Source organism: Eptatretus burgeri, chromosome 12 (assembly GCF_056783735.1).
Source record: "Eptatretus burgeri isolate ZD-2024b chromosome 12, Ebu_testis_v1, whole genome shotgun sequence".
Taxonomy (NCBI): Eukaryota; Metazoa; Chordata; class Myxini; order Myxiniformes; family Myxinidae; genus Eptatretus; species Eptatretus burgeri.
The window spans coordinates 95,109,759-95,124,439 of record NC_140972.1 but is presented as its reverse complement, the minus strand read 5'-3'; the positions used below and the strand labels follow the sequence as shown (position 1 = coordinate 95,124,439).

Genomic DNA, 14,681 nt, shown 5'->3' with positions numbered 1-14,681 from the left:
AAGTCAACCGGTACCCGGGCCGCCACTGCAGGCACGTGTTGTAGCTGCCAACAGGACAGTCCTTGCAACTTCCCCGACGATCCTGGCACACATGGTAATGAACAAGGGGGGGGGGGCAAATCAAAACAGAACGGGGGCTGGTGAACGTGGGCAGTAGTCATTGCATGGCAAAGGTGGTTGCAGGCAAACACAGCCGGCGGACGATCCGACCGGCACAGGCCTTTTTGCAACAGCCGCAGACGATCCGGCCGGTACAGGCCTCGCAGCAAAACAACAGCCAGCAGACGAAGTTGCCCGGCCTCTCGCCCTGCAGTGCAGTTTGATGGAGGGAGTGCGGTGGTGCTGGCCACTCAGAAGGTAGGCTCGGACCTACCTATTTCCCTCCCACCTATCGCCTTTGCCTGTCTCCGTCCATACCCACTCCCTTAATTTGTAAAACGCCAATTTGGCCCCAACTTATTTTTTTGTTTTTATTTATATACTTATTTCCCTACTATAACTCGTCCCCTAACCCCCTTTACTGTCCTTGTTCGGCTAACCTATCGTGTCCTAGCCTACTCCCAACCCCTACGTTCCCTTCCTGGAGGGGAATGAGGGAGGGCTAGCGTCCTGCGTCGAGGCCCAACTCAAGCCTCAGGATGGCCTCCTCGGACTTCAGCGATCTAACCCAAAGTGGGTCCAGCGGCCCACAACAAGAGCGAAGGGATGGATGGTGCGGAGGGGTACACTTCCTATCGACCCTAACCATTTAACTTTTGAACTACCCCGGGGCTTTCAACAAGTGCCTCTCGCTTAAACTATTGGTTCTAACAAACCAGATTCCCGTCGCCTGTGTTGGTGTCCTCGCAATTTTGGGCCATGCCCCCAATTTTCCGCCCTTGCCCTCACACAGTTTCGTGGCTGGGACACGTGGCTCCCTTGGTAGGCACTACACTCTGCTGATTCTCCAGATATGGCACCCCCGGGCGCTACACTGCCTCTGAGCCGACCAGCTCCCTAAACACCGGGGAGTGCCCTCCCTGGCGACTCCCCTGAAATGCTCACATGGCAGGCTGGCACCCCTGGCCGCTTCCCTGGGTGCCCGTGCCCAATGCACTGCCCACGCGGCTAATGGCGCCCCGGGCCCCCGCATCATGCGGGCACACCCGTGCCCACTACGCTATCCCGGCCCCCCACGGGCCCTTGGCCGACCACGGCCGACTAGCCCGGTGCCCGGGGTACCCACTCAGCGATATTCACCTTTCGCAGCCACGCTCCCAGCCCGTCAACAGGGCTCCTGCACCCCTCCAAGCGGGTTTCGAGCCTACGTTCCCACCAATAACAAAACGCCCTCCATTTTCCAATTTAACGAACCCACTAACTCACTCTACACTGACCCCGGGGTCCCTTGGGCGGGAGTCACTCCTCCCCCCAATCACTCATCGCACCATGCATTCCACATTCGCTCCATTCACACAGACCCGCTGGTCTCACTCACTCAACATGTTCCCATAATTCTCCAACTCACACATCGTTGAACCCTGCCATCCTGCTCACTACTTCCCCTAACTACCTCGTGCTCCCACGTCATCCCTTACACGAGTAGCACATCGTTTTAACTCAACGTAGCTAAGCTACGTCCCCTCTACACATCCAGTCTGTCACTGTCTCCGAAATGTCAAATATTATTTTCCATTTCCCATCCTAAATCTACACTGAAATCCCTCAACCTAATCCATTTCACAGACCCCATGAGGACTTACCCCTGCCCCATGGAGCCGGTCTAGCTAAGCTAACCCTTCCCCCTAACTAGTTTCATCCTGTGCCCAGGCCAAGGGGATCATCCATCCCTTGCCCAGGAATCCTGTCCACCCGAAAGCGAGGCTTGTTTTTCTTTTTTCATCGCGCAGCACCAGCGCGGAAACTCACAACCTGCGCACCAGTGCGACAATTCACAGCCGCGCACCTGTGGCGTGACGTCATGGCAGCTGTTCGCGTCCTTCGTCCCTCTTGGACGGCACCATCCAACAGGGATTCACTCTCCTGCCGGATTCCAACCATACGTGCAGCCATGACGTCACCCTACGCATTACAAAAAAAAACAAGCCCCGCGTTTCGAGGGTTCCCCACGCGAACACATGTGCTCTGCCCGTTGGAGCTAAAAACAAGCTCGCGTGGAGAACCCGTCCGGTCCAAATCCGTATTCTGCCTAACCTTTGTCCGTCCGCAGGATCGGCAACATCCACCGCTGGCGTTTCCGGACCGGGTTTCACTCCCGCAAGCATGCATGTGGCGGCCTCGTGCGTAGCACAGCACGGACCTCATGCTCGCTGCTGGGCAAACCCGGCGCGGTCCCCAAAACAGCTACAGCCGCTACTCGGCCTTTGTCCATCTGTCGCCGTCGTCTCCATCGCCGTTCGACCCATGCACACCTGCGTGTTACAACGCTCATACACCACTCCATTACATTCACACCGGGAGACGTGGCTGCGTGCTCCCGCATGCCGACCGTCATCTCCCTTACATACCGCTCTCTCACACAGACGGTCTCCCTTGCACTAGGCCGTTCACTCATGCATGCCTTTTCACTCGCAAACGTGGTTCCATTCACACACGGTGTGCTGGGGGGGGCACGCACTCTGGCACACTCGCAACCACACCACTCACACACGGGGTCCCTTTCACACAACGCCTTTCATCCACGCTATGCGTGCGTTGCCGCACGCATTTTGCCACACTCGTGGATACACACACCTGCACAACCACACTGGGGATTCGTGTCCCCACAAGGGTTCCCGGGGCCTCTATACCTCCCAAGCTGCACGTGCACCCGTCTACAGCACTCGCCCCCTCGAACTCGCTTGACACGACTGAACCCACCTGGTCGTGATCAGCTTCAAGGGAGAACAGCGTCTCCCTCCGTTCCCGACGGAGGCCATCCAGCTGCTCGCACCGGGTCCCCACACGTTCTGCCAGCTCCCCCCCCCCATTATCCTCCACTAACTCCGTGTGTGTGTGCTCGTTTTTAACCCCGTCTAATTCACCCTCTATCTCCCGTGTCTCTATTTGCGTTTCTGTCACCTCCTCACCCATTACCTCCCTTGTCACCTTTATTATTTCTGCCACCTCGTGTCTCGTCCTACCCGTCTCCCGTATCTCTGAGAATCCTTCTATTTCCTTTGTTGTCCCTGTAACTTCCCTCTTCTCCATTTTTATTTGTGTCTCCTTTAGTAGGGTTGGTCCCAATTGTTCCTTCATCCGACGAGTGGCGTCGATCAAGTCCTGCACCACCAACATTGCTCCTTGTGGTGCTGTCACACATCCCACCTTATTGCGTTGTTCTACTTCCTGGCTTCTTCAGAGTCGTTCCTCCTCTCGGAACTTCCTGAGTTCTTCGTTCTCCCTCCGGAGTTTTTCAATCTCCGTGGACTCCAATCTTGCTCCCCGTTTTAGTTGTTCAATTTCCAAACCGTGTTCACATTTTTTCTCTTCCAACTGTATTTCCCTCACTCTCCCCTCGAATTTCTTTGAACCGCCTTGCCCCCTCCAATATTTTTTCCATTAGTTGTTTTACTTCCAAATCGTGCTCCTTTTGTTTCTTTTCGAGCTCAGTTTTCCATTCTTCCTCCAATTGTTTCTGAAGCCCGACAATGTCCAACGTAGGCGCGCTTGACCTCGCCTGCCATGCCCACGCGGTTTGAAACAGTTGTTGGGAGCGCTCGCCTCGTGTCGCGCCATTCGCCGCGCCATAAATAGCCGCCCGCTCCGTGCTGCGCTGAGGTGTGATCGCGCCGCCATTATGCGACTCAGTTTGCCGGTAAAGTCCGTGCTCAGAATATGGGGTTGAGCTTCCCCACGGACTGTAATTACAAGTACCGTCCTGGGCCATGGATCCTACATTACTACACATATACATTTCTACCCCCGGCACCCACTCGCTTTGAAACGCCATCTTATTTCACGCAAGCGGATTAAATTTAAATTGCTCGTAATTTGGAGGGAACGGGGGGGGGGGTCACCTCGCACACCCCTGGTCCGATCCCCGTGAATTTCGCCTGGAGACGGGAGAGTTTGTTTCCCGCTCGCTGACACCAGTGTTGCGAATTCGCGCCCGCCGGCGTGCGATCGGCCGCGTGACTCGAATCGCGATCGCGTCGCCCACCGGACGGACAATTCAGCCGTGACCCTCCTGGGACTACCGCCAGAAACCAGTCACGAGTGGGGGCTTAACCCTACCACCACCCAGTCCGCAGTCTACCCGCGCGAAATAGGGTGAATCACCGAATGTCGATATACCTAAGTACCCGCGCGGGTAATCTTCTGAGGGATAGGACCACACCACAGGCCGACTCCGGACACGAACCGCTTATGCAGTTCGTTCCGTATTACAGGGATAACCGAGCGGAGTTATCGTCGGCCTTGACAGTTCCGATTAATTACCGGGTGTTTTAAAACCCACCATCAATCCCTTAGATGAGGCAAGATGGAGCTTTCAATAAGGGGAGAAAAAGGACGCAACGAAACGGGAAACAGTTCACACAATGCACATTTATTTCACACACACAGACAAGCACGTATTCACAGCCATACAGTGATGCACATTTAAAAGCAAGGACACAATGCAGAGCTACAACCGAATATAATTATTACAACACTTAAACAGTTCTACTTTACAAGACTGGTGCCACACACACACATTTACACCAAACCCCAAAATAAAATGGAAGTGCGACTTCCCTGAGCGTGTCGAGTCCTCCTTTTGTGACCGCAACTCCAAGCCCCTTGGCGTGGTCCGCGAGCTCGTGCCGTGCGTCGCTCATGTGGTCCGCTCGACAGCTCAGACGAATGAACAGAACCTCCGACCAGGGACGATCACCACAACTCTCCACAATTCCCCCTCAGGGACAAGGAAACAGGAAAGGGAACGACGTTCTCGTCGACCTTCACGTCCACGCCTTTTGTCAATCGCTTGAATGAACCAAGAGCCTCCTCGCACACGAGCCTCTCCACGCCCATGCCTTTTGTATGGGCCGGCTCGCCCATTGCCCCGCCCCATTTCTGTCCCCACCTCCCTTCGAGGCATTTCCAGAAAGCTCTCGAAGGGGGGCGCACCCCCACTCCAACCGTCTCACGCCGTGCATCCAACAATCGGGAGCAAACTGCCGCACCATCCCCTTCACACCAAGCGTGGTGGGGGGGGGGGATTCAGGCGGAAGCATCAGGCGGGGAAATTAGGCGGGAAAACCCCACAGGCGTTGTTGGTTTTTGTTCTTGCACGCGCCCGCATGGTGCTCGTTGAATGACGAGTGGCGAAGATGTGGTAGCGTAGTTGTGGAAGGTGGCATCGTGTAGTGAATGGCGTGATCATGAGATGTTGGTTGTGGCGATGTTCGTTGTTGTTCTTGCACCAAATTAACAATAGCCAAAGAAAAACAGCTAACTGAAGCGTCGCAGCCCGGATGGATCACATATATTCCCTCTATACAACGGGTTTGGGCTAACGACACATGAACTTACCGATATATCTCACCTGAGGACCCTTTATGGTGTAATGCGAATTTCCACAACCGCAACAACGTGCATTACATCACGTTCCCATGCAAACAATAAACAGGCAAAGTTGTTTGGAGAAACAGACAAGACTTGTTGATGACCACGATGAAACACAGCTCCTCTGGGCTTATGTAAAGTACATGACAAGCATCTCGAGAAGGCGATCGCCGGGAATTTAATCCATTGCCAAACGTCCAAAACAGAATTTGAAGTTTCCTTTGATGCTACGTCTCTCACAATTGGTGGGATACAAGGGTCAGCATTTCATGAGTCAGGCAATGGTGACATCAGGCAACACCTCTATGTCTGACGGCACCCTGCACCACCTGGTGTGACTTTGTAGCACAAAACCTGAAATAATTTAAGCATCTTTTGGATAAGCAATCAGTCTTCATACTGCTTGTGGACACCACTGTTAGAATTGGGGGATGGAAGAGGAGAGGGGGAGGGGGCTTTAAAGCTTGTCAATTGCAGTGATTTCCATATGCGAGACTGGTGAGCATGTAGAGCGATCTCCAAGGTGTGTTTCCAATTTTGTTGCATCTATTCCCGCAGCTACGCAACATTCTCCGAAGGAGCACAAAACTGAGAATAAATAATTTCTGACATTCCTGCAGTTGAGTAGCACGAGCTAGACACGTTATCGAATCAGGAGCAAAAAAAAAAAGTTAACCCCTGTCTCCTGAACCCAGGAATAACGGCGAATCGACCGAAACCTGTTGTGGAGTAGTGTGGTCCACTGACATCGATGAATCCTTACGTGGTAGTGAGGTTTCAAAAAAGATTTTAATTTCAAGGCCCCTACACCATGCTGCATTGAAACCACATCAAGAGAGACTCCTGCGCGTTGTATTCCTTATGCTGTGGTGTTGCACAGGTTACCTGTTTGAATGGTACGACGTATTGGATAAATAACATTGGACCATTTGGGAGCATGAAAAGAACAGAGGAATGGAACATCTCAGTCAAAGAAGGCCTTTTATGCAGGTATCGAGGCTCATGGAAAGACCAAATAAAACAAAACAAATGGCCAGACAAAATTTGAGGGGGGGGTGGTGGTGGACAGTAAAAAATACATGTCGTAGCACAAGGGGAAGGAATTGTTGTGAAGGAAGGGAAGCTTATCTCACTCAGTATGAGTGGCATAGCTCAAAGCTGGAAATGCAAGGGGAACATGAGCAGATGATAAACAAATTTGAATTCCAGAAACGATGAACTTGAGAGAACATAATCAGGAAAACAATTACACAGGTTGCCAATGGTGCCAAAATCACTTTTCTCTTTGTCCTTGTCTTTGTTGAAAAAGGGAATTAATATATGGAGGTGAGCATCAAGTTTAGTCTTGATGAAGGGAACAAAGAAAGGGCTTCTGGTAGAACAATTGAGACCTAAACGGACAGGGTGTTGGCAGAGATGAGAGAGGGCAGAAGGGGCAAGACCAACATTTGCAAGGCCATAAACATATGACGTCTGAAGAATAAGCAGATGTTAAACTACATTTACGAGCCTGAAACGTCACAAAACACTTGGCCGACAATACCATGTGGGCTTCAGTGGTGTGAGGACTCACATTAAACCAACGGGAATGTTCGCAAATTAAACCACCACAGATTAAGAACATGGGGGGGAGGGGGTAGTTGGAAGGAGTCAAAAGTTACCTGAGAGAGGCTCAAAGCCAGAGTTGCGAGGGCAGTAGATCATACACATGGATTAGAACGGCACTCGATAGAGCACGTGCCTCAGGACCGGTACATTTTGTATCCTACTGATAGGCCGGATATGCATCTGGACCTGAACAAAAATCTCATAACCAGCTTGTTTTTCTCACCTGCCCACTCACCCACCTAGTTTCGTCTGAATGCGGCCATCATTGTTTGAAACATGCGACTTATCGTTTTTGGCCCCAGCTCCTAATGGTGAGGAATCACTTGGAGTATAAAAAAAAATTCTAGTATCCAGATCCAGATCTTCACCAAAATCGAATCGATTCATCCTTGTCACACGCCCAACAGAGGTCACAAAACATTGCAGTGGAAGGGAACATGGATTGAGAAGCATTCCACAGGGATTGCTCAGGAAAAGGGGAATGAGGCAGTGATAATGGAAAGTGTTGGACATCGCCCTCAACACCACCTGAACATTGGGAATATCAAAATGGTAAAATATAAAAACCAAGGTGGTAGATGAGAGTGTGGGATATGCTGTGAAAAAGTTTTCATGAGAAACATTATACCTGGGGATGGGGAACCAACCTATAGGGAGAGATCCATGAGATTGGCACATGAGTCTGATGTTCATGGACCAAACGAGAAAGTGTTAAGTTGACATTTTACATAAAACATCAATAATAAATAAACATAGAACTTGTAAACAAAACTCACTTGCCAATGGTATCAACAGCAGTTTTCACTTTTTCCCCGTCTTTGTTTAAACTGCGAATCATCATAATGGAGGCCTGTACAGGATCTTCCGAGAATCTCTGCAAACACGTTTGGATCGACTTGTTGAATTGAAGACCGTGAAATCCAGAAGATTTCAACACAAATCAGCATTTTACAACTCAACTGTCCAGTTCAGTGGGAGTGCCAGGTGTGCCAGGTGTTCCGGTCACATCTGGCACTCCCACTGAAGGTCTCCTTTGTACAGCAATCAGATCGAAACTCCAGAACGTTTCCATGCAGGAGTAACAAGAACGTGTGCTTCAACGTCTCCCATGTACGTGTTTCCCGAACCAAGACAAGTTCAACTTCCCAGGAACGCAAACGTTCCTGGGAAGACAGGACACTTGTACGGGTGCAAACACGTACCTGAAGGATGGCTTCCTTTATCCGAGCCTCTCGCTCGCCTTTGTCCAAGATGGCTCCGGTGAAAGGGCAGATGAACGTGACACCGTGAACAGAAAACATTGGATCATCCTGCAGTGTAGTCTTTACAACATTCTAGTAGGAACAAATGAAGTGATATTTATCGAAATGAAGGGAATTGTAAGAAACGACATTTCCCACAACAAAGACTGAAGTCATTGCTCGTTCCGACGCTGCACCAAACTTACCAATTACAATCACCTCCTTCAATGGCCGTGCAGCCGAAGCACAAATGCCTCAAATCACTTGGCAGCATTAAGAGGTACGTTTTCTTTGAACACTCATTCAACAGAGCTAAAGTGTTTCAAAAATGGCAACATTATCGACAAAGGGCACATGATCATACTACCACTTGTTTACTCGAACACGAGTTGGATATTCAGCAAACGAGGAGTCTGTGCACGTGTCTGGTGTCTGGTGTCTGGTGTCTGGTGTCTGGTGTCTGGTGTCTGGTGTCTGGTGTCCCTCTGCCACTTCTGACCTCTGCTATCCAGCTCTTCCATGAGCCTCAATGAAAAGTTTGGTTAACTTGAGCACCAATGGAGGAAGTGGTAAGACAGCTTGCAAATGAAGAGTTCAGATAATTGACTTGTTGAACTTACCTCTGCCTTCTGAGAAGCTGCAGAAGTCTGGGCTTTGAGCTTTTCCTTCTCCACTTCACGGAGCACTAGATAAAGATCATCAAAGGCAGGGAGTCAGGAAGGAGGGTAAAAAATTAACCCCTCAATGTACCCCAACACCGATTTACATTTCCATTGTTTTGTAGATTAAAGGAAGAAACGACTACAAAATAATTATTCCGTAATTATACTGTGACGATCACAATCCAACCGACCTCCAACCCGACCAATCAAAAATCAACCGACCTTCACCCCGACCAATCAAAAATCAACCGACCTCCACCCCAAGCAATCAAAAATCAATCGACCTCCACCGCGACCAATCAAAAGTCAACCCACCTCCACCCGACCAATCAAAAATCAACCGACCTCCACCCTGACCAATCAAAAAATCAACCGACCTCCACCCTGACCAATCAAAAAATCAACCGACCTCCACCCCGACCAATCAAAAAATCAACCGACCTCCACCGCGACCAATCAAAAATCAACCGACCTCCACCGCGACCAATCAAAAATCAACCCACCTCCACCCGACCAATCAAAAATCAACCGACCTCCACCACGACCAATCAAAAATCAACCGACCTCCACCGCGACCAATCAAAAAATCAACCGACCTCCACCGCGACCAATCAAAAATCAACCGACCTCCACCGCGACCAATCAAAAATCAACCCACCTCCACCCGACCAATCAAAAATCAACCGACCTCCACCCCGACCAATCAAAAAATCAACCGACCTCCACCCCGACCAATCAAAAATCAACCGACCTCCACCGCGACCAATCAAAAATCAACCGACCTCCACCCCGACCAATCAAAAAATCAACCGACCTCCACCCCGACCAATCAAAAATCAACCGACCTCCACCCCGACCAATCAAAAAATCAACCGACCTCCACCGCGACCAATCAAAAATCAACCGACCTCCACCCCGACCAATCAAAAAATCAACCGACCTCCACCTCGACCAATCAAAAATCAACCGACCTCCACCGCGACCAATCAAAAATCAACCGACCTCCACCGCGACCAATGAAAAATCAACCGACCTCCACCGCGACCAATCAAAAATCAACCGACCTCCACCCCGACCAATCAAAAATCAACCGACCTTCACCCCGACCAATCAAAAATCAACCGACCTCCACCCCGACCAATCAAAAATCAACCGACCTCCACCCCGACCAATCAAAAATCAATCGACCTCCACCCCGACCAATCAAAAAATCAACCGACCTCCGCTCCGACCAATCAAAAATCAATCGACCTCCGCTCCGACCAATCAAAGCCAAACCAAACCACGACAAATGGATCGACACAATTTTGTTAAAGGTTCACCAAAACCACCGAAGCACACCTGCACGCCTGCTCGAGTCCATGGTCTTGCACTGTCTTTTCCCCACACGCTCTAGCGCTGCTTGACCCGCCATTTGACTGCTCGCGGTCGGTTCTTGCCGAGGGACCTCGGGCGATGTGTGTGTGGATCCCTGGGTCTCCAGCCTGGCATCACAAGCGGCGCCACCAACACGAGTACAAATCTAACAAAACCAAACCCACTCCACATTTATCACATACAGTAACATCGGATAAAACAAAAGCCTCCCACACCGAGAATTAAAATAATGTGAAACTTTAACCCAAACAAACAAACATGGACGGAAGTGTTGGGCGATGTCCGTCGCGGAGATTGTAATGTTGTTCCAAATAAGCGGTTGTCGTGTTCGGTACCTCGGGCTCGGTAACGTCTGATACCGGTGTTGAGATAAAACACGAACGAACCTGCGATGCTCATTGAGTTTTTGTCCAGCACCAGCTTTTTTAAACCTCACGTCCATTTTCACGTCTTGGAGAAACTTCTTCATCCTGAGTTTCCACGCTGTCCGTGCCCTTCCTGTCAGAAAACAACACAGCTGGACCCGGGTCCGGATCTCGTGAGGCCGGAAGTGACGCGTCACGAGGCGGGGCCTAAACGGAGCTGCGCTGCGTGCCCTTCCTGTCAGAAAACAACACAGCTGGACTCGGGTCTGGATCTCGTGAGGCCGGAAGTGACGCGTCACGAGGCGGGGCCTAAACGGATGCTGCGCTGCGTGCCCTTCCTGTCAAAAAACAACACAGCTGGACTCGGGTCTGGATCTCGTGAGGCCGGAAGTGACGCGTCACGAGGCGGGGCCTAAACGGAGCTGCGCTGCGTGCCCTTCCTGTCAAAAAACAACACAGCTGGACTCGGGTCTGGATCTCGTGAGGCCGGAAGTGACGCGTCACGAGGCGGGGCCTAAACGGAGCTGCGCTGCGTGCCCTTCCTGTCAGAAAACAACACAGCTGGACTCGGGTCTGGATCTCGTGAGGCCGGAAGTGACGCGTCACGAGGCGGGGCCTAAACGGAGCTGCGCTGCGTGCCCTTCCTGTCAGAAAACAACACAGCTGGACTCGGGTCTGGTTCTCGTGAGGCCGGAAGTGACGCGTCACGAGGCGGGGCCTAAACGGATGCTGCGCTGCGTGCCCTTCCTGTCAAAAAACAACACAGCTGGACTCGGGTCTGGATCTCGTGAGGCCGGAAGTGACGCGTCACGAGGCGGGGCCTAAACGGAGCTGCGCTGCGTGCCCTTCCTGTCAGAAAACAACACAGCTGGACTCGGGTCTGGATCTCGTGAGGCCGGAAGTGACGCGTCACGAGGCGGGGCCTAAACGGATGCTGCGCTGCGTGCCCTTCCTGTCAAAAAACAACACAGCTGGACTCGGGTCTGGATCTCGTGAGGCCGGAAGTGACGCGTCACGAGGCGGGGCCTAAACGGAGCTGCGCTGCGTGCCCTTCCTGTCAAAAAACAACACAGCTGGACTCGGGTCTGGATCTCGTGAGGCCGGAAGTGACGCGTCACGAGGCGGGGCCTAAACGGAGCTGCGCTGCGTGCCCTTCCTGTCAGAAAACAACACAGCTGGACTCGGGTCTGGATCTCGTGAGGCCGGAAGTGACGCGTCACGAGGCGGGGCCTAAACGGAGCTGCGCTGCGTGCCCTTCCTGTCAGAAAACAACACAGCTGGACTCGGGTCTGGTTCTCGTGAGGCCGGAAGTGACGCGTCACGAGGCGGGGCCTAAACGGATGCTGCGCTGCGTGCCCTTCCTGTCAAAAAACAACACAGCTGGACTCGGGTCTGGATCTCGTGAGGCCGGAAGTGACGCGTCACGAGGCGGGGCCTAAACGGAGCTGCGCTGCGTGCCCTTCCTGTCAGAAAACAACACAGCTGGACTCGGGTCTGGATCTCGTGAGGCCGGAAGTGACGCGTCACGAGGCGGGGCCTAAACGGAGCTGCGCTGCGTGCCCTTCCTGTCAGAAAACAACACAGCTGGACTCGGGTCTGGATCTCGTGAGGCCGGAAGTGACGCGTCACGAGGCGGGGCCTAAACGGAGCTGCGCTGCGTGCCCTTCCTGTCAGAAAACAACACAGCTGGACTCGGGTCTGGATCTCGTGAGGCCGGAAGTGACGCGTCACAAGGCGGGGCCTAAACGGAGCTGCGCTGCGTGCCCTTCCTGTCAGAAAACAACACAGCTGGACTCGGGTCTGGATCTCGTGAGGCCGGAAGTGACGCGAAACAAGGCGGGGCCTAAACGGAGCGGAAAACCAGAGCATTGTCACTTCCGGGATATATATTAATTTATTAAATATGTGCAAATGTGTGACGTCATTGCATGTTTCATTTTCAAATTTGTACATCGTCACAACATTATAAATCAACTGTTGTTATCAACTGTTGATTCTGTTGAACAAATACGTTGCTGGAAGATTCATCGTTGGTTTTATATAAATATTTTCGGAGGTTTCCCCAATAATTAATTAATATCTCCACCAATTGACAATCAACCAAAATCAATCAATCGACGCCCCAATCGATTTTTTATAATATAGTCTCGCGATGATTTATTTTTTTTAAATAAACACCTCTATCTATATAAAATTGAAAAATACATAAGTTTAACACCATCTCTTAGAAATGAAAACGAGTCAGTGTGGGTTATTCTGCCAAATCAGATGCAGAACGACAGGAATACCGCGAAGGGATTTTATGTGCGATGTATAGATTCGACAGCGGAAGTTGGTCGGTCGGTTCCTTCAAACGTGGGATGTAATAAAATAAATCACCGCAAAATATATCAGCAATTCGCCAGCATAAGCACGGAGTCCGGTATACTCTCAATTCTCACCATTCAACGAGCACCGAGTGAACCACCGCCGTAAATGACAATGCCCCAGGGACAATCCCACCGACCGCGCGGCATCTCGGTTTTATCTGTCCCGTGTGCGAGCCGCGCGTCACGTGATCGCGCGTCACTTCATCCTTTATTTCATCACATTCTCCCCGTCTTTAAAACGTAACTAGAGGCTCAACTAACGCACCATGATTACTTCAACGCTATAGGAGTATACATTTCAAGCAGTGAGGGTTATTTAAACTACAGAAGCATACATTTCAAGCAGTGAGGGTTATTTTGAGTTATAGGAGCATGGTAAGGTGCCATCGAGGGATGCCGATAATCCCCTTTACAGATCGAGTCGTCGAGGGGGTTTTATCCGTCGACCTCTCCGGGAGTAAATGGTGGTTTCACTTGAGGGAGGCTTCCGATCCTCTTGGGGAGCCTCGACTCGTGCCGGGGATGACTCCTCGATCGCTCTCGGGTGGAATGCGGTTGCTTCCTCGCCACCATTCTCGGGTGGAGGAGTTCCTGAGGGGGAAACACCTGGGGAAGGAATGTCAGAGGGAGGAGTACCAGAGGGACGAGTACCTGCGGGAGGAGTACCTGCGGGAGCCAGATGGCGAACCGACACAGTGGTCTCCCTGCCATCAGGAAGCCTAACATGAGCATACTCAGGATTAGCATCGATGAGTTCGACCTTCTCCACCATCGGTTCATACTTGCTTTGTCGTACCGGGTGCTTCATGAGCACTGTTCCCGGATAGGTTAGCCAGCTGGGCACCGATTGGCCGCCAGTATATCGTCGTTGGTGAGTAAACCTTCGTTCGTGTGGAGTAGCATTGATGGACGTACAGAGCAAAGAGCGTATGGAATTCAGGGCATCGGGAAGGGTAACCTCCCACCACTCGGGCCCCAGTCCTCTCGATCTCAGCGCCAGGGTTACGGCTTTCCAAATAACTCCATTGTACCGTTCCACCTGCCCATTACCCTGTGGGTTGTAACCCATCGTTCGACTAGTTGCTATGCCGTGCTCAAATAGGAACTGTTTTAGCCCGGCCAACATGAAACCCGGTCCTCTGTCTGAATGTATGTGCGAAGGTTTCCCAAACATGGCAAAGAGGTCAGAGAGACATTTCACGACAGTGCCCGAGGTCATATCCGAGCACGGGAATGCAAATGGAAACCTTGAGTATTCATCAACAACAGTGAAGATCTATCTGTTGTCTGTCTCAGTCGGCAGGGGCCCTTTGAAGTCGATATTTAGTCTCTCGAAGGGTGAAGTGGCCTTGATCAACCTGCCAGGGGCGGCGCCATAGAATCTGGGTTTTAGTTCAGCACAAACAGGGCATGAGGCAATCACTTGTTTAATATCTTCGATTGAATAGGGAAGGTTTTGTCTGCGCACAAAATGTGCCATTCTGGTTACCCCTGGGTGGCACAGAGACACATGAAGGTCTTGCAATGCCC

General features: G+C 51.5%; 1 protein-coding gene across 3 annotated transcripts in view; it reads right to left on the bottom strand.

Moving 5' to 3' along the window:
• UBXN6 (UBX domain protein 6) overlaps window positions 1-11,074 on the bottom strand; it is a 30,584-nt gene extending 19,510 nt beyond the window's left edge. The window contains exons 1-5 of one of the 3 annotated variants that reach the window (XM_085848947.1): window positions 10,753-11,074; window positions 10,382-10,524; window positions 8,999-9,063; window positions 8,340-8,471; window positions 7,914-8,011 (exon numbers count right to left, since the gene is read on the bottom strand). In XM_085848947.1, the coding sequence (XP_085705073.1) occupies window positions 7,914-8,011; window positions 8,340-8,471; window positions 8,999-9,063; window positions 10,382-10,524; window positions 10,753-10,886 (572 nt within the window). In that variant the 5' untranslated portion in view covers window positions 10,887-11,074. The remainder of the gene's footprint in view (window positions 1-7,913; window positions 8,012-8,339; window positions 8,472-8,998; window positions 9,064-10,381; window positions 10,525-10,752) is intronic. The other 2 variants (XM_085848945.1, XM_085848946.1) reach the window with 2 other exon arrangements.
• Between the last annotated feature and the right edge of the window lie 3,607 nt (window positions 11,075-14,681).